General features: G+C 57.3%; 1 protein-coding gene across 1 annotated transcript in view; it reads left to right on the forward strand.

Annotated features, from left to right (window-relative positions):
- LOC123345791 overlaps positions 1 to 16,726 on the forward strand; it is a 65,339-nt gene extending 48,613 nt beyond the window's left edge. Inside the window, exons 7-13 of the mRNA XM_044982840.1 lie at positions 6,734 to 6,889; positions 7,779 to 8,039; positions 10,565 to 10,843; positions 12,740 to 13,015; positions 13,471 to 13,587; positions 13,964 to 13,996; positions 15,544 to 16,726. Coding sequence (XP_044838775.1) covers positions 6,734 to 6,889; positions 7,779 to 8,039; positions 10,565 to 10,843; positions 12,740 to 13,015; positions 13,471 to 13,587; positions 13,964 to 13,996; positions 15,544 to 15,617 — 1,196 coding nt within the window. The 3' untranslated portion in view covers positions 15,618 to 16,726. The remainder of the gene's footprint in view (positions 1 to 6,733; positions 6,890 to 7,778; positions 8,040 to 10,564; positions 10,844 to 12,739; positions 13,016 to 13,470; positions 13,588 to 13,963; positions 13,997 to 15,543) is intronic.
- The last annotated feature ends 3,375 nt before the right edge of the window (positions 16,727 to 20,101 follow it).

Raw genomic sequence — 20,101 nt, forward strand, 5'->3', positions numbered from 1 at the left:
GTGTCAGACCCATACACCCGTCTGGCCTGGTATTCCCTGCTGCTCCACACCAGCCACCTGAATTTACACCAGGGATAAATTGTGCCCATAGACAGCAGGGGGGGGATAAAGCTGTGTGCACCTGGGACCAGGTCTCAGCAGGACGAGGATCATCTGGCCCTGTTTGGGAACTGCTGATTGTACAGTTGGGTCCTCTTTGCTGGGATCCAGGGTTCCAGCCCCACACCAGCGATAGGGTGTGGTGTTTAGTGGGTTAAAGCAGGGGAGGGGGGGGCTGTGGTTTTTCTCCACAACCACCCAGCATTTAACTTCAAAAAGGAGAATGACACAAACCCGAGGAAGCTAGTTAAACAGAAATGAAAAGGAACAGTCACAAGAGTGAAACGCCTGCAAGCTGCATGGAATCCTTTAAAAATCATCGTCATCGAAGCATAAACTAAATGTGTCCCCAAATAAAAACATATTAGCAGACCAAAAAATACCAGCTTGTCTAATCCGCAGAATAAAACAGGCTGTTAGAGGTAAAAAGGCGTCTTTTAAAAACTGGTCGTCAAATCCTACTGAGGAAATCAGGACAGAGCATAACTGCTGGCAAGTCGAGTGTGAAAGTATAACGAGACAGGCCAAAAAAGAATTTGAAGAGCAACTAGCAAAAGGCACAAAAACTAACAGCAAATTGTTTTTTAAGTACATGAGAGGCAGGAAGTGAGGCAACCACCAGTGGGGCCACAGGATGATTGAGGTGCAAAAGGAGCACTCAAGGACGACAAGGCCATTGTGGAGAAGCTGAATGAATTCTCTGCATTGATTTCCACAGCCGAGGATGTGAGGGAGATTCCCACACCTGAGCCATTCTGTTTAGGTGGCAGATCTGAGGAGCTGTCCCAGATTGAGGTGTTGGTAGAAGAGGGTTTGGAACAAATTGATCTATTAAACAGTAATCAGCCACTGGTGATCAATCACCAAACCCAGAGGCAGCCTGACACAGCAAGACCTATAGACTCTGGATTCAAACTCAAGCCTACAAAAAGCATGGGTGAGATGGGAGACTTTGGAGGGTAACATTCTGCTGCCAACATGGAAGGGCATCGGTGCAGGCCCAGCAGAGACCCAGCCCGTCCTTGTGCCCGGCTTTCCTGGCCAGTTACCGCCACAAGCTACGAACCCAAGCTGCAAAATAAAGCCACGACCTCAAGCTATGTCCAGGACTGGTAACTATGCAGCAGCTGCAGAACATCTAATAAATATCTATATATCTGTGTGTGTGTGTATAGGTATTAGGTATAATGTGTGTGTATAAGGAGTAAGATATTAGTTATTGGTCATAAATCAAATTGTTCTCATAATAAATGTGGCATCTTTGTCTTGCCCCCTGAAAAGCTCGTGTGTAGTTTTGTCTGTACGACACCGGGGACCAGGCGCTCACAGGGAGGTGACAGCAAGGGGCAGCGACTCATTGGGCTTGACACCGATAAATCCCTCTCACAATCACACACGTAGCTACATCCATGTTACCCCCCAGACACTGCCCTGCGCTGTCCCTGTCCCTGTGTCTGACGCACTCAGCTGCCTGCCAGTGTCTGCTCCTCTTTTCCCTCCCGCCCTCCCCTGCTGCGTCCGTCTCGTCCCCTCCCCTCGCGTCTTCTTCGCCTCCATCCCTCCCTCGCCTCCTTCGGCCTCCCTCTGCCTTCTGCTCCCGCGCCCTGTCAATCACGCCGTGGGACCCTTACGTCCGTTATCTGTCAATCATTCTTTACTCCCTTTTCCCGCCAATTCTCCCCCGTGCCCGTTAGCCACATTCAATTTACCTCACAGCATTGCGTCCCTTTTCCCGCCAATTCTCCCCCGTGCCCGTTAGCCCCCATTCGATTTACCTCACAGCGTTACGTCCCTTTTCCCCCTTTTCCTGCCAACTCTCCCCCATGCCCGTTAGCCCGCATTTGATTTACCTCACAGCGTTATGTCCGTTTACCCCCTTTTGCCACCAGTTTGGTCTGGCGTGCTGGGTGCCCAGTACCCGCCATTTAATGGGGGAGAGACTCTGGCTTATTTAAGATGGACGCCAGGGACACAAGGTGGAGTTTCTCTGGTATCAGTGGGACTCACTCAGGAGTTCGGCAGGAACTCAGCTATGAAATTGCAGAACTATTAAATACGGCTTGTGACCTGTCCCTTCTCAGCCTCTGGAGCAGATAACTGGTGGGTAGCGAACGTAATGCAGATTTTTAAAAAAGGCTCCAGAGGTGATCCTGGCAATGACAGGCCGGGGAGCCGAACTTCGGTACCAGGCAAATTGGTTGAAACTGTCATAAAGAGCAGAATGATCAGACATATCGATGAACACAGTATTTGGGGGACGAGTCAGCAGGGTTTTCTAAAGGAAAATCACCAGTCTAGTAGAATTCTTTGTGGGGGTCAATGAACATGTGGACAAGGGGGATCCAGTGGCTAGAGTGTACTTGGCCTTTCTGAAAGCCTTTGACAAGGTTCCTCCTCAAAGGAGCCGTTAGGAAAGGGACAGATAATCAGACAGAAGATATCCTAATGCCTCTCTATAAATCCATGGTGCACCCACACCTTGAAGACTGAGTGCAGTTCCGGTCGCCCCATCTTAAAAAATATATATTAGAACTGGAAAAGCTGCAGAGAAGGACAAGAGAAACGATGAGGCGTGTGGAACGGCTGCCTTATGGGGAGAGATTGAAAACACTGGGACTGTTCACCTTAGACAAGAGACGATCCCTGGGGGTGCGATGGGGTGTGCAAACCCCACAGTGGGCAGCCAGGGGTTAAGGAGCTGCTCTGGGCCCAGCCAGCCCTGCCCTGCCACACCTGCAGGAAATGCGCCAGCTGCAGGAGGCGTTCAAAGCCAGGGCAGCGGCTGGTTTGAGGGCAGCCCAGGGAAGAGAGCAGCCTGCGACCTGCAGCTCCGTCAGAGGAGAGCGGAGGGAAAGGCAGAATCTCTTCCCCTGACAGCTGAGGGAAGGGAGGGCCTGCCACAGACACAGCCTGAGAGGGAAGCGTCCCCCTCTCCCGCTCATATGGTGAGTTTTGTTCATTCCCCTGTACTGTGGACTGCCCCAGCGGGGGAAAGTCCTAGGATGGAGCTGGCCCAGGAGGTCGTCCTACGGGAGGAGATGGTGGCCTGGCCGCCTGCAAAAGGAAGGGAGCTGCCCCGCTGCACGCAGATGCGGGAAGGTGCCTGTTGCTGGGCAGACACCCATCACATTGCCTAGACCCTGATGGCAGTAACCAAAAGGCCGTAGTTCTTTACACAGTGCACAGTCAACCTGTGGAACTCCTTGCTAGGGTACGTTGTGAAGGCCCAAAGTATAACTGGGTTCAGAAAAGAATTAGATAAGTTCCTGGAGGACAGGTCCATCAATGGCTATTAGCCAAGATGGTCAGGGACAGACCCCCATACCCTGGGTGTCTGCAAACCTCTGTTTGCCCGAAGCTGGGAGTGGGCGACAGGGGATGGATCAGTTGGTGATTCCCTGTTCTGTTCATTCCCTCTGGGGCACCTGGCACTGGCCACTGTCAGCAGACAGGACACTGGGCTAGATGGACCCTTGGTCTGACACAACATGGCTGTTCTTATGCTCTTATGTTCACAACGGCTCCTTTCCAGTCGGGCGACGAAACCGGTGACCAACGGGGGAATCTCCAGCCATGGACAATGGAACCATCTCAGGAGCTGGGCTGGGACTATGGAACCCATCATCCCATGACACGAGGATCAGAGCCGTCCCTGGGCACAGTGAATTGGGGCGACTGCTCCAAGCCCCGCACTTTGGGGGCCCCCACACTTCAATAAAACTGTGAGGAGGTGGGGGGAAGTGAGGCGGGAAGTGGGTGAGCGTGATGAGGTGAACGCGGAGGCCAGTGGCAGGCGGGCCGGCAGGACGGCAATGAGGAGAGCAGCAGGCGGGGAGGGTGGTGAGGAGGTGAGTGGCAGCTGAGCGGGCGGGCGGGCGGGCGTGCAAGGCGCCTGGTGAGGACACTAGTGTGGAGGGAGGCTGATTTGTTCCGCCCGCCCCCCAGGGACGGCTCTGACGAGGAGGATCGCTAAACTCTCTCCATTCTGAGCTAAACACAAACCCCATCTCTGTGCTTCCTCCGCTAGCTCCCTCACTCTCAGCTCTGTGTATAAATAAATCCCAAACAAACCCAGCCTGGCCCAGCTCGCTGGAGGGGAGGGAGAAAGGAATCTGAGCTGCTGGTTTGATTTACGGGAGACACTGCCCTGCTGCAGTGATGGGTGCCATTCTCAGAGCTGGGATGGGCAGAGATGGAGAGGTAGGTGCTCAGACGGGCTGTATGTATTGGAATATCTATCAATCGATCTAGCCAGTGGTGTGCGGGTAAAATAGACCGGGGTAAATTAACCCAAACTATGTTACCCAAATGAGAATGTTACCCTCAGCTACACTGCTGTGTCCATCACCCATTTGTCTGTCTGCTGTGACTAGGGTGACCAGAGAGAAATTATGACAAATCAGGACAGGGGTTGGGGATAATAGGTCCCTATGAAAGAAAAAGCCCCAAATGTCAGGACTGTCCTTATAAAATCGGGACAGCAGGTCACCCTAGCGATGACCGTGTGTCAGACACCGAGCTGCGGAGGGTCTGGCCCAGTGGCTGGTGCAGTGACCGTCGGGCCGGGAACCAGAGCCAGCACTAAGAGCTGGAATCAGGAGTGGAGGGCGAGGCTGGAACAAGGCACGCACAGGGCCGGGAGCCAGGCTGGAGCGAGGGCAGGGCTGGAGAGAACTGACACCTGCGGCTTGTGGAGTCCGTCCTGCGCTCAGGCAGGGGACAGGTCCAAGCCACGGAGTGACGTGGGGCAGACGGCGCTGCTGGTTCTCCTGTGAGGCTCACTGACCAGCCCTGAGAGTCACCAGCTCAGCGCCTGGCTCAGGGACTGGCTGAGCCCAGCATGGGAACGGCTCATCCAGCATGGAGGGCTCATCAACCCACGTCCGGGGCAGCCCTGGACCGGTTGTATCATGAGCTTCAGGCCAGAAGGAACCAGCAGCTCAGCCGGTCCGACCTGCCGTATGTCACAAGCCACCAGCCCCCACTTGCCCCCGCTCACTAATCTGACACCCACAATGAGGCCGAAGGGCCACAGCCCCCAGGAGGCTGGACTGTTACCTGCCACAGACTGAGAACGGGGGAGGGAGGGGGAGGCGAGGGGTGCCAGAGCCCAAGGCTCTGCAATGGCAGGGACAGGGTTAAGTGAGAGACCCTCCCCCCATAGCAGGGTGGACCCCCCCACAAGGGGTTAAAAACAGTCCTGGGAGGGGGCTGTGGCTGGAGAAAGCAGCTTTTAGGCTGGGCTGATTGGGGGAAGTGGCTGCAGCTGGGGACACGCCCCAAACAGACCCAGCTGGTCCCTATAAAGGCAGAGGGGCCAGAAGCCCACTCACTCCCCCTCTGCCTGCGGAGGGAGAAGGGCCTGGCTGCAGGGGCTAGAGACCAGGTACCTGAGTGGAGCAGGGCTGGGGAAAGGTTGAGGAGCTCCAGCCTGGAAAGCCCCAGGCTGTGGCCTAGTGTAAGGCCAAGAGGTCCTGGGGGTTGCAGGGGGCAGCCCAGGGGCAGGCCAGGGCAGCAGGTCCAAACCCCCCTGGCCAGTGCTGAGTGGCCGGCCAGACAATGACTGGCAGTAGCCTTGTCCTGAGGCAAGGTGGGGATAGTGGGTGGGGGTTCCCCAGGGAGGGGAGACCCAGATTAACTGGGGTGCTGCCCCTGGCAGTCCCTCACCAAAGGGGCACTGGAGTCCAGGGAGGGACACGGGGGGCCAGAGGACAGGCTGATCACTGGCCTGCAGAGGGCGCTCTGGAGCTGAATTGAGCTAATTCTTGAGAGACCAGCAGGAGGCGCTGCAGGAGTGAGTCTGCCCCTGCAGATAATCCTGGCCAGTGACCCGCCCCCAGGCTGCAGGGGAAGGTGAGAACCCCCAAGTCACTGCCAGTCTGACTGGGGGGGAGGAGGGAATTCCCCCTTGACCCCACCCACAGCGATCAGCTACACCCTGAGCATGGGTGCAAGGACCAGTTAGCCATGCCCGTGGCCCTCAGTACCCTCCCCACCCAGCCCTGACACTGCAGAGAGGGGAGCTAAAACACACACAAACCCCACAACAAATTATTTTGTTGGGGGGGGGAATCCCTTCCTGACCCCTGCCAGTGGCTGGCTGAGGCCCTGAAGCATGAGCGTTAGGAACATGAGCTGTAACTGGGACACGAGCCCCAGAGCCTAGACCCATCGCCTGCCAGACAGTCCCGCAGTCGTCGCCAGCTTGCTCTGGCAATGGAGGGATTGTTTGTGGCCCCCCCCTCGTTCCTATGGGGGCTGCTCCAGCCTTGCCCCTCGGAGAGTCCAAAACCACCTTCTCCTTTCCGGCTGGGATTCACTCCTGACCCCTTTGCCCCCTTTGTGCCCCTGCCCCATGGTACCCACACCCGGTGCCCTGCCCCAGAGCCTTTGCACCCCCCTGGGCACGGGGCAGGACTCTGCAATCACGGGCTCTGCACCATAACCTCACACAGCTACTTCTGCCTGGATACCGATGATGAACAGCCTCTGCCTGTGTCCTGATTCGATGGCCACAGGCTGCTGTGACACTTTGGAAAGTGATAGCGATAGTGCCGGTGTGGGGCGGCAGTGGGTCCCTCTGCTCTGGGCTGCCAGGGTCTGTGCCAGGCTCTACCAGCCCACCTGGGCTGAGCTCCCCATCTGGATATTCGGGGCTTTATCTTATACAGGTGCCTATTACCCACCCCACCCCAGACTGTCCGGTCACCCTCCCCGTGCAACACAAGAGCCATGGCCTGGGGGCTGCTGCTGGCTCTCTGCGGGCTCCTGGCACCAGCTGTGGCAGGCGGTGAGTACCTGGTCGGGCTGGGGCGGGGGGGGGCAGGGTGAGCCCCGGGCTGGGGGTGTCAGACGGGACAGCTCCCTGTAACAGCCCCGCTCCAGCTGGGCACAGGTGTGTTTATTCTAAACATTTAAAACATGGGTGAAAAGCAGGTCCAACAGCAACACAGAGGGAACCTCAAAGGAGTTTAATGCTGTGGTGTATTTCCTGGACTGCACAGTAACGGTGTGCGCGTGTGCGTGTGTGTAACTTCCTCTCCATCCCCTCACGTTAACAGGCAGCCTTGCACTCACACTTAGCCTCACTTATTATTCACACAAACACATCGACCGGCTGTCACGGGTTGGCTTTTCTTACCACAATCAGTATTTCTGGGTAGCTGAGTGAGCCAAAACTGGGGTGAAAATCAGTAAACACCAAATAACGGCTTCTATCGAAACCGGGAATTTTTCAGTAAAAACTGACAATGAAGGTGATGCACACCCACGACCCTCCCCTCTACACGTACAGACCACACCCGTGCACACCCCACAGACAGGCACACACGCCACAAATGCCCCAGGTTCTGCTGTAAGCAGTTTGCCCATCCGCCTCTCCCGTCCTCAGGGCATTTTCCCCTGGGAGAGAGCCCTTTAGGGGGCAGTTAACCCCCATCACCAATGTCTGACCCCCCAAACAGGCCACCGGCTTTCAGAGGCGCAGGCTGACAGCTTGTCCTACCTGATTCCTGTGCACTACAGACATGCCAGCTCGTCCCTCGCCCAGGATGGGGCTGAGGGCAGGGGGACGTGGCTGGGGCTGGGAGGCCTCTGCTGGTCCCCACTGGGTGACCCTGGTGTCCCCTGAGCAAGGGAGGAAGCTGCTGATAAACTCAACCTCGCTCCTGTTGCTTTAGGGCACCACAGCCTGTCCGTGCTAGTCACAGCCGTCATCAACGAAGACGGGACCCATCACTTCATCATGATCGCCCGGCTGGATGACGTTAAGATCGCGAACTACAGAAGTGACACGCGAGAGGTCAGACCCACTCAGGAGTGGGTGGCACGGACCATGGGCGCTGAGTATTTCCAGGAAAAGACCCAGCAGTTCTGGAGGCACGAGGAGGGCTCGAAAGTTGAGACCAGGAGGTGGATGCAGCTGTACAACCAGACGGGCGGTGAGTGTCTGAGAATTGTTGTTGTTCATGGACACGCGAGAGCTGCCTGCTCAGAATCACTCCCACTGGGGATCGGGGCCTACGTGCTGCCCAAACCAGAGCTGGCTGGAAAATGGAGTTTTCTTCCCACGGAAAATGTGTTATTCCCGGAAGTGGTGTCATTCCCGATCGGAAGGGAAGTCAGAAATGGGAGGTTTCCTGGAAGGAAACTTTTCAGAAATTCCATCTCAGGAGAATCCCAGGCAGGGCGCCGAGCACCCTCAGGATCAATTTCCCTAACTGAAAATCAATGTTTTCTGGCCAAATTGAAATTTTCTCTCAAAAAATTATAATTGTGTGGAAATAGCCTGTCCCCAGGCTAACATAACATCAGGAACCATTAGGAAAGGGATAGAAAATAAGAGAATTTATCATATTGCCGCTACATAAATCCCTGGTGCGCCCACACCTTGAATACTGTGTGCAGGTCTGGTCACCCTGTGACGGGCTGGATCGCAGAAACCCCTTGGGAACTGCCACCTGATGTGCTGAGACTGCCTCTGAGCCTGTTTTCCCTGCCAGCCTGGGGGTTCAGTGCCCTGCCTGGTTTGAGCTAGACCCACCCATCTGCTACAAACACAGACCCAGGTCGGAACGTCCCCCACAAGCTGCAGCCTTAACGGTAAACAACTTAAGAAGTGCTCCTGTCTCCAACACTCGGCTGCCGAGCTCCCAGTGGGGTCCAAACCCCAAATAAATCCGTTTTACCCTGTATAAAGCTTAAAACTCGTAAATTGTTCACCCTCTGTAACACTGATAGAGTTGTTTCCCCCCCTCCCCCGTATAAATACAGACTCTGGATTAATTAATAAGTAAAAAGTGATTTTATTAAATACAGAAAGTTGGATTTAAGTGGTTCCAAGTACTAACAGACAGAACAAAGTGAATTACCAAATAAAATAAAATAAAACACGCAAGTCTAACCCTAATACGGTAGGAAACTAAATGCAGGTAACTCTCACCCTGAGAGGTGTTCCAGTGAGCTTCCTTTGACAGACTAGCCTCCTTCTAGTCTGGGTCCAGCAATCACTCACACCCCCGTGGTTACCGTCCTTTTGTTCCAGTTTCTTTCAGGTACCCTGGAGGGAGGAGAGGCTCTCTTGAGCCAGATGAAGACCAAATGGAGGGGTCTCCCAGGGCCTTATATAGCCTCTCTCTTGTGGCTGGAAACACCTCTCCCCGTGTAGAACCACAGCTACCAGATGGAGTTTTGGAGTCACATGGGCAAGTCACATGTCCATGCATGACAGTTCTTTACAGGCCGACGCCAGTGTCTACATGCTAGTTTGAATGTTCCCAGGAAAGCTCAGATGTGGATTGGCATCTATGAAGGTCCATGGTTACCCAAGTACTCCAAATTACTTCAGTAACCCCCTCACACTATGTTGACCAGATTTGCCTTAGATGCGTCCTACAGCAAACATTTGAAATATAAGCATAGAGACAACGCTCATAACTTCAGATATAAAAACGATACAGGCATACAGATAGGATGGATACACTCAGTAGAACATAACCTTTGCATAGATATGTGACATGGCCTATGTAGCATAAAACAGATTCCATTTATCATATTTACATTCGTAAGCATATTTCTGTAAAGCATTATGGGGTGCAACGTCACACACCCCCTCTCCAAAAGGGCAGAGTGGAACTGGAAAAGGCTCAGAGAAAAGGGTAACAAAGATGATCACGGGTATGGAACCGCTTCCGTATGAGAGAGACCAAAAAGATGGGGGGTGTTGAGCTCAGAAAAGAGACGGCTCAGGGGGATACGACAGAGTCTATACAATGATGACTGGGGTGGAGAAAGTGAATAGAGACGTGGTCTTTACCCTTTCCCACAATAATAAACCAGGGGCTGCCTGATGGAATCAATAGGCAGCAGGTCTAATACGAACATGGGGAAGTACTTTTTCACACCACGTACGGTCACCCTGCGGAACTCACTGCCAGGGGATGTTGTGAAGACCAAAAGTATAACTGGGTTCAACAAAGAACTGCATAAGCTCCTGGAGGATAGTTCCATTAATGGCTGTTAGCCAAAATGGTCAGGGATGCAATCCCGTGCCTGGGCCAACTCAAAATCTCCACCTGCCAGGAGCCGGGCGGGGAAGACAGGGGTGGATCACTCCAGAATTGCCCTGTTCTGTGCACTCCCCCTGAGCCCCTGGTGTTGGTCACTGTCAGACCTTGGTCTCACCCCGTATGGCACCTCTCATGTTCACCACTGGAGAGACTCCAGGAGCCCAGTAACTGTCTGGCAGGACCCCAACCCCTCAGTCCTCCCCGTGGGTCTGCTCTGACCCCTCCTGCCCCTCAGCATCCTCTGGGATTGTTCCTAGTTCAGCATGAGGCCAGGCGCACGGTCAGAGACGGTAAAGTGCCGGTGTCACCATCCGGCTGAGTGTCCTCTGACCCCACCCGCCTACAGACCCATTTCCCAGCTCTCAGTGCAGGGTCTGAGCTCTCTCTCTCCCCCACAGGGATTCACACCGAGCAGGTTCACGTGGGCTGTGCCCTGAGCGACCAGGACCCCATGGACCCGAGGTTCCAGTTCGCCTACAACGGGAGGGACTTCATCAGCTTTGACAACCAGACAGGGACGTGGGTGGCGGCCGTGCAGCCGGCCTTCGCCCCGAAGCAGCACTGGGAGACGGCGGGCAAGGCTTGGACCAAGTTTGTCCAGCAGTACCTGCAGTCCGAGTGCCTGGGGACCCTGCAGAGCCTGGTGCTGCAGGGGCGGGCGGTGCTGGAGCAGCAGGGTGAGTGAGCAGCGGGGGCTTATTATGGGGAGTGGGGTTCGGGGCTCAGCAACACCAATGTGACTTGGACGTGATCAGGAGGGGCAGTGTGACCTAGTGGATAGTGCACCGGGCTGGGACACAGGACAACTGGCTTCTAATCCCAGCTCTGCCACTGGCCTGCTGGGTGACCTTGGGCTGGGGCCATTCCCACCCGCTTTTTAACCTGGGCATAGTTTGTGGGGCAGGAGCCACGTTGCCCTCCGGCAAACTGCAAGCCTCAGGCAGGTACAAAGCACAGCCCCTGCTGGCAGCACCAGCCTGTTCACACTGGGGGAGCCGAGGTCGGCCTTAGCCCCCCTCACCACGAGGCCCCGTCCCTCTCTCTGGCCCCAACCCTGCTCCTCCTCTTCCCGCCAAGGCCCTGCCTCCTCACCAGGCTGGAAGCTGAAACCAGGATGTGGTGGGAGCCGCCCAGGGAGCTCTCGGGTACCCCAGCCCCCGTCCAGGGCAGGCGGAGGTACTGCGGCTCCCCACAGCACCCCGGGCTCCCTGCCCAGCTCCAACTTCCGGCCTGGTCAGGAGGCCTGGCCTTTGGAGAAGGGGACGGGAGGGGCTGGAGCAAGGCCATGGAGGGGGCGGGGCTTTGTGCCCCCCGCCCACATCTACCGAGGTTCTGGCACTCCTGCCTTGGGCCAGTCACGCCTCATCTCTGTGCCTCAGTGTCCCGCATGTACAATGGGGTTAACGATGCCGATGACAAGCACTAGACGAGAGCTACGGGCTGTTATTAGAGCAGACGGGTTATTAGCCGGTTCTGGCTGCCTGGGCATCTCTGTTCTGCGGGGCCTTTTCAATTGGCTTCCAGCTGCCTCAGACTTCCCTTTTCGGGCTGAAACGTCCCAGCTCTGGGCTGTGAGTTGATTTGTTTGGCATGTTTGAGCCAGAAAAGGCCCAGCCCTTTGTGAGTGTGAAGGGGCGGGGAGGGGAGGGGGGATACATGTCTCTGTACAAAGAAAAACTTGTTTTGAGGTTCTTGTGCCCAGCGCTGGCACCTCCACAGCCGAGGGCAGAGACATGGACAGGGACAGGGACCATGTGACAAAGGGATTTAAGCGCCTGACGATGCAGACAGGGGCCAGCTGGGATTTCTGAACGGAGGCGCCTGACTCCCCATGAAATCACTGGGGTGAGGCACCGAGGGGCGTTTGGAAATCTGGCCCTTAGCCCCTAAATCGCACACACGTGTTTGGGTGGCCCAGTGACAGCCTGCCGGGACGTAGCCGTGTTATAGCGCGGGATCGTGCACAGCGAAGGAGACCCGGGCCCAGGCCTGTGCTGGTAACTACCCAGTTCAGCTGTACCGATGTGAGCAAGGATTAGAGCAGTTAGAGTGACTCTGCAGAGAGGATTTACACCAGATTAACTAGCTCCATTTACAGATCAGTGCAAACGGGTGTCTCTCATACACAGGGGAGGTTGACAAGCTGCGGCAGAGGTGCCAATTTTGTCCTTTCCTCGGGGGCTGCTCAACCCTCACTCCACCCCAGGCCCCGCCCTCACTCCACCCAAGACCTCACCCCTACCCTGCCTTTCCTGCCCCCGTCCCCCTCTTCCTGCCCCATTCCACCCCCTCTCCCGGGCACAGCTCACCCTCGCTCCTCCCACTCTCCCCCCAGCGCCTCCTGTACACTGCTAAACAGCTGATCCAAGGCAGGGAGGAGGCACTGGGAGGGAGGGGGAGGAGCTGATAGGGGGGCTGCCAGGGGTGCTGAGAACCCACCATTTTTTTCCCGTGGGTGCTCCAGCCCTGAAGCACCCATGGAGTCGGTGCCTATGCATTGTGCACCTTTGTCTTCTGTCTGTTACATGGTCCCAGCCCCTGGCATGTGGCTCACACGCTGTGTCTCCTTCCAGTGCCTCCCAAGGTCTCGGTTTCCCGCAGAGACGCCCCCGGCGGCTCCGTCACCCTTTCCTGCCGTGCCACCGGCTTTCACCCGCGTCCCATCCACGTCTCCTGGGTGCGGGACGGAGAAGACATCCTGGCGGAGACAGACTCCAGCGGGATCCTGCCCAACGCCGACGGCACCTACTACACGCAGTCGTCCCTGGAGATCTCCCCGCAGCAGGACGGGCACCGCTACGCCTGCCGGGTGGAGCACAGCAGCCTGGGGGAGCCCACGCTCGTCTGGGGTAAGGGGGGGTGAATAGCAGGGCACGGCCCCATGGGAGTTACAGAGATGGGGTGAGGCTGGGCCACAGGAAGGTCAATATCCCTGCCCATCGTCAGTGTGAACTCATCTAGCTCTGGGTATTCGTGTGACCCACAGAAATGGCTGATCCCTCAGTGAATCTCATTAAGTTCCTGGCTGTGGTGATATCCTGTGGCAGTGAGTTCCACAGACTGATGATATTATGAGGGAAGGGCCTGGTTGCTACATTTGCTGCATGTCTGGCAGTGCCCGGCAGAGCACCCGCCCTCTGGCCCCATCCCCGTCCCCCTCCCGGCTCAGCCTTTCCCCTCCCCTGGGGCCAGGTCTCTGCAGACGCCCTCGGGGAGACGTTCAAGGCAAAGGCCTGTGGCTGCCCCAGGAGGATGCCCCAGCGGCTGCTCCCCTCAGTGACCTGGGCCCTTCTCCATCCCACAGCCCCTGGGAAGAAGGACCCCCTGCCCCCCGGGGTCCTGGCCGCCATCGTCCTGGCCGTGCTGGTTCTGGCTGGAGCCGTAGGGGCCGGCATCATCCTGTGGAGGAGAAAATCAGCAGGTGAGAGCCGGTCCCTGCGGAGCCAGGATGTGGGGAGGTCTGGGGAGTGGGGCAACCCAGCCAGCCCACGGGGGAATGGCTCCTCCCACTGCCCCCCAAGCAGAGGTGGGGCAGGGCCACTGGGCCCCATGTGGAGGTGCCATGAGCCCTGGGTCACCATAGCCTGGCCCTGCTGGGGGCAGAGTGGGCTCTGTCGTTGGCTGGGCGCCGTGTGCCTGTTGTGGGGGGCACTGGGGTCAGACTGACCTGGGTGAGGTGCAGTTGGGGTGGTGGGGAGCCCTGTGTCTGGGGGATGGGGGGAGGAGGGAGGGGTCACTGCAGGGGAGGGGTTTCCCTGCTCTCCTGCACTGACCCTCATTCTCTGCTTGTGTTTCAGGCCCCATGAAGCCCGTCTACGCTCCAGCAGCCAGTGAGTAAATCCTGGGTACGGGGCCCACATGCCCCAGTGCATTATGGGTGTGTAGGGGGTCCCCATGATGGGAGAAGGGAGCCCAGTAGTGACTGGACGTGAGCACCGATTTCCCCTGCCCCAGGGGAGCTGCGCTGGGCTGCGGGACGTAAGCGGGGGATGGTCCCGCTATTGTGGGGAACTTTCCTGGCTTCACACGACCCCACTGAAGTGGGCGAGCGAAAGGATCTGAGTCCTCGCTCCCACTTCCTTCACCCAGAGCCCTGCCTGACCTCAAGGGCTCCCCTGCCACCCTCCTGGGGGCAGAGTCCTCGTAACCCCACAAGGCTGGGCCCAGGATCCCTGGGGGCTCGACCCCCAACTCTGCTGTGGTCACTCAGGGCAGGGGCTAGGGTGTCCCCACTCCAGGGGGCTCTCTCCGCACTGCGCACCTCCCTGACCCACTGATCATTGCATACAGCTCAAGCAAATACACCTTATTAACAGCAAGTAATTAGAAAAAATGAGGAAAAATGGGAAAGGTGAAAGGAAAACCCGTCACCCCGCTCTGAGACATGGGGACGTCACAACCAGCACCTCTGTCTTCCTCACAAGACCCAGGCCCTGGCTGTGCTGCAGGGATGCTGCAGGTCGGACACTCGTTCTGGCGGTGGCCACATGCCCTCCGGCTCTGGGTGGCAGAGGTCCCAGCATCAGGGCCCCCGTCGGGGTTATGATTCCCCCCAAGTCTGGCCTGCAGGGCCTCTTAGCTGGGGGTGTCTCCCTGCGCTGGGCCCCCTGCCCAGGATCCCCCTCGCTCTCTCCAGCTGCTCATCGCATCCGGCTCTGGTTTGCTCCAGCCCCAGCTCCACTCCTCTGCCTCAGCCCCAGCTCCACTCCTCTGCCTCAGCACGGCTGCTGCTCTGCCTCCAGCTCTCTGGGCTGCTCCTCCGGCCCCTCTGGCTCTGTTCGGTGCAGCTCTGCTTCCCAGCTCAGCTCGGCCCCTGCTCTCCCCTTAGCTCTGCCCACTCTAGCCCGGCAGCTCCAGCTCACATGGAGAAGGGGACGTCTGGCCTCCTGACTCCCTCATTAGCCAGGCTGACCTGTAGCGTCGGTCTCCCCCCATTGCCCCTGGGGACTGTCGGTCTCAGGGTCCTGATTTCCCATCGACCCTTCCCCTTCCTATTGGTACTGGGAGAGGGCCAGCCAAAACCCCCCCTCAGTGTCAGTGAGGGGCCAACAGTCCCCTTACACTGAGCCAGACACGTCGCTCCAACGACCATTACAGGCCGGACCAGCCGTCCGGGAGCTGCCAGTGTGTGGGGAAAAGCCAGAGCCCGGCGGTGTCTGTCGGGGGCGGGTACGACCAGGGTCATGTGCTGCGTTTGGGGTTCAAACCCCATGTCCATTCCCAGCCTGGGGCAGGTCACTTCACAGAGAGGAGTTAGCGTGGGGTGCACGGGGGGTGCAGTGTGGGGGGAGCCCAGAGCTGAATTCCCCTCCCCCTTCCCTAGCTGGGCTCCCCACAGCTAACGCCGCCTCTGAACGATTTTCCTCTCTCCCCGCAGCAAAGAGCGGGGAAGATTCTGCCTCCAGCTCGTCATCAGGAACAGACCCCCAGAGCGTGGGACCCCCGAGCTAGGGGCAGTGACCCTGCCCAGCTGCTGACCCCGCTGGCTGGGCGATCTCTGTCCTCTGACTCCCCCCTGCCCCGGGGGAGATTCCTGCCCTGGTCGTTACAGCAGTTTCCTCCTGGCGGTGTTGGGCCTCAGACTCTCCTACTGCAGCGTTTGCTTCTCTACTTCTGCAGCCGGGACTTTGCCTCAAGTTCTCCCCAAGGGGCCGACTCGCTCCAGTGTCTCGTCCCTGCGGGGGCCGCGCTGCCTGCATCAGGGACAGGCCGTTCCCCTGGTCCAGCAGCAGGAACCGGCACAGAGCCCGGTGAGCAGGCAAAGACAGGGGCGGGGGAGCCCCACAGCAGGCAATTATGGGCTACCCCGTTCTGATTGGCCACGGGTGCCTGAGGTTTGGCCGTCACTTCTCAGGCCGGCCTGGCCTGCACTGGCTGCTGGTGCAATGCCACCACACCTGTGCCTCATTCACCCCCCGCTGGCCACCGAGGGGTAATATCCAGCAACGTGGGGCGTCGGAGATCTGACACCTACAAGGGAGTCATTGCTAGCTGGCCTGCAAAGCCATCGACCTTCACACACGTGAGCTGACAAGGCCCCCGGCTAATCACAGCCCAGCCGGCTGAATGGACCCCCGAGAGTCGCGCTGAATCAGCTGCAAAAGCATCCGCCTCTCGGGTGTTTTCTAGTTCTCATTAGCGGGCGCCTCTGGCTTAGCGTTCTGGCCTGTGTGTGTGTGAGCAAGAGCCACAGAATCTGTATGAGCACAGCGCCTATAGAATGGCTGCTCAGATCCCGACACCAGCCCTAGGTCACGCAGCCTTGCTATGTAAAAGATCACACCTGCAGGTACTTCAGAGGTTAGGATCTGTCCATTTAACCCTGAAAAATCCTGTTTTCACCTACGTTTCTCATCTGAGCATTCAGTGTAACCGGGCGTATTGCAATGCAGTGGTTCCCAAACTGGGGTTCATGAACCCCTGGGGGTTCACGAAATGTTACAGAGGGTTCTCGGGGGAAAAAATTCCCTAATGGCGGACAGAACTGTCCATAGGGCCAGCAGCCCGGAGCCCCTGGACTTCCAAGGGCTAAGCAGATCAAAGCAAGCACATCTACCACACTGAGGAGATTTAAACTTCAAGACTCCTTTTACGAAATAGAAAGGGAGGTGGATATTTTTTGCTGTTTTAAAAATTAAATAGGCAGCTAGGATTGTTTTTAAATTATTATGAAGAACAAGTTTAAGCTTTTTTGTAACGTGCATTGTTTGCCTGGACTGCTCAAGACCTGAATGCTTGTGTTGGAGGAACACTTTGAGTTGTCTTCTTAGATATCTTCCTGCTGTTTCACATCTGATCCTCCTTGATGAAACATAGGAGTCAGAGGCGCCATCACGGGTGGGGCGACAAGGGTCACATGCCACCCCCACGTCAGCGTACCCCCCCGTGGGTCCCTGCCCTTTTTTTCTTGTGGCACTTCTGGGCCCCCCCACATTTCTGGCAGTGCCCCCCAGGCCCAGGGGTGCGTGGGGGCTTTGCCCCACACCCCTTTTTCTACTGGCACCTCTGATAGGAGCCTTTTCTTGTAACAGGCTTAATCAAAAGTGATACAAGCTACAGAAGTGAGATCTTGGAAGAGTGTTGCTGTTTTCATAATGTAATAAAAATACTGAAACAATAATAATAAATAGTGCGTAATAAGCATGTCATAAAAACAAATTTTATATGTCCAAGATCACTGCTTTTATAATTTATGCTGAGGTAAGGGGGAAAATCCATGGAAATATTGATTTTTAGGAGGGGGTTCATGAGACTAGACATCTTAGTGAAAGGGGTTCACGGGTTGTTAAAGTTTGTGACTCTGTGTGAGGTGGGGAAGAGATCGGCTGGTACCGAATCAGCCATAATCCGGGCAGGCGCCTTAATGGCACTGACAGCTCTGCTGCCGATGTTCACGTCCCCAGGGAGCGATCGGACCCTCCCTCTGTCAGCTCTTGGGCTGGAACCGAAACGTCCGGCTTGGCCTTGGGGATGCGCTGTGCCTGCGGGGCTGCTAGCGACCCAGATCCGCCACCTCCCCGGTGCTACGTAGCCCTTAGCGGGGGCTGTTAATGCACGTGGGGTGGGTTAGTGAACCTGCCTGGGAACAGTAAGTAACTGGACAATTTCATGTTCTTCCATTTGCACATATTTTGTCTGAAGCTTTTGCTGGGTTATTGAGCTAATAAAACACAGACCCTGGAACCGTGGGTGTCTCGGCTGTTTGTTCCCCAGACGTCAGGGCTCCGGAGGAGACTCTGAGCCCCCCCCCGAGGGCTGGTCCCTAGAACTGCCCCCGCGTCCCCCACTGACGGGCACCAGATCTGGCAGCTGCCGGCTGTCGAGGGAAAGTTGACCTGTGCGATGATCATTTATTTCCCTCAGCAACGTGGATCCAGACCGTTGGGGGGCCGGGGTGGTGGATACCAGCCGGTCAAGCCAAAGGCCGACCAGCCCCCCCCGAATCAGTCTGTGCCCCTCACACCTCCACCCCTCGGTTAGTCACTGGCCTGTGCCCTGAGGTAGGGGATTTATATCTGTTATATCTTTGAATCCCAGTGTACAGCTAGTTGTTCTGAGTGTGCCTGTGGCCTTCCAGTGGTTAGGGTGCCAGCCTGGGAGACCTGGCGCTGCCACACGCTTCCTGGGTGACCCTAGTCTCTCTGGGCCTCAGTTTCCCCATCAGGATAATAGCCTGGCCTGTTGCCAAGGGGGCATGAGAATAAAAGGATTGTGAGGTGCTCAGATGCTGCAGCATTAGATAGAAATGTTCTGACTTGTTCGGTATCCTTCTTAGCTCTTGCCTTTTATATCATGTGGCAGGGAGTTCCGCAGGATAACCCATTTTACTGTATCAATTTTTTAAATAGAATAGACTGTACTGGCAAAGTAGAATTGTTGCAGAACTCCGGGCACCACGTTTTATGGCTGCAGAGTTTTCTAGACAGGAGAGCATGGTGTCCCTCGCCTCCTGGCATCAGATCTAGGGTTGCCAATTTTGGCTGGACATATTCCTGAAGGTTTCATCTTCATGGAAAGGTTAATCTTTAATTTCTGGAGACTCCAGGAAAATCCTGGAGGGTTGGCAACCCCAGTTAGATCCTGTGGTGGGGTGGCTGCCCCACCCCCATGCAAGAGGAGCTAGAGCAGACCAGAGCAGCTGCACAGGCCGGAAGCCAATCAGAGAAGGGCCTACTGAGAGCCAATCAGGGCTGAGATTGGAGCCAGCCAATCAGGGCTAGGCTAGGCCCTATATAAAGGCTGCCCAGCAATCAATCTGTCCCAGACTTTCATGGGGGGAAGGTCTGTCTCCAGGGCAGGGGACCGGCAGGGCAGGGCAGGCTCGGCTCGGCTCGGCTCGGCTCAGGGGGAGCACAGTAGGGCTCCGGCCCAACACCTGCCAGATTGCAGGCCCTGATAGGAAGGGGCTAGAGGGTGTGAGGGGTTGCTGGGCAAGGGGAGAGGAGGGCAGAGAGGCTGCCGCTAGCGGGTCCCTGGGGTGGGACCCAGAGTAGTGGGTGGCCCTGGGTCCCCCCCCCTTCCCCTTTGTACTGCACCTGGCCATGCAGTCGGGTGGCTGAGGCAAACTGCAACCGGCCCGAGGTCGCGGTTGGCCACTGAGGCCGGTGCAAGGACTGTTGCTAACCTGGCCCGGAAGGGGGTGAGGATGGACGAGGGGGCACTGCCGGAGGGCAGTGGCCTGGAGGAGGACACCGCCGAGCGGGGAGCACCGCAGGAACAGATGCCAAGGGAGGAACAGATGATGGATGGGACACCGCCAGCAGAGGGGGCTCCCCGTGGACTGAGCTAATTCGCAGAGCAACCAGCGGGAGGCGCTGCGGTGGTGAGTCCTGACCCCGTCACAGACCCATACACCCCTGTGGCATGGTATCCCCACACTCTGGCCCATCCCAGCCCAACAGGCCCATCTGGCCAGGCCCTATAAACAGGCTATTTGCACACACATCCCTTAGGGGTCATGGGGTCATGCTCCTTCTGCCCTCGTGACTGGCTCCAAGCGCCTCGCCCTGCGCCTGGGTGATTTCTCAGAAACCAGCCGAGATCCCGGCAGGGGGCGCTGGAGCCTTGTGCTGGCGCATGCCCCCGCCCCCCAGGCAGCCAGCCAATGGGGAGCGATGGAGGTGGGGACCCCCCCGCCCCGTGGGAAAACTAGAGGGAAAGGGGTGGGCTCCTCCCATGAAGAGCAGGGGGTGTGGCCTAGCTGCTCTAGGAGGCGGGTCTTGCCTCACTCCTACCAATCAGGCAACTAGGGGCGTGTCCGCTTGCCCCGAATGGGGGGAGGGTGGGGATTCGAAGGGTGGCAGCTGGCGTGGGCAGCCCAGCCCGGCCCTCGGGCTCTAAGGGCAGTGGGGCGGGCGGATGAAGGTGACTCAAGTGGCCTGGGGCAAGAGCGGGGGGCACGAGGGGGAGACAGTCAGTCTGCCCCGCCCTGCTGC

This window comes from Mauremys mutica, chromosome 12 (assembly GCF_020497125.1).
Source record: "Mauremys mutica isolate MM-2020 ecotype Southern chromosome 12, ASM2049712v1, whole genome shotgun sequence".
NCBI classification, from domain to species: domain Eukaryota; kingdom Metazoa; phylum Chordata; order Testudines; family Geoemydidae; genus Mauremys; species Mauremys mutica.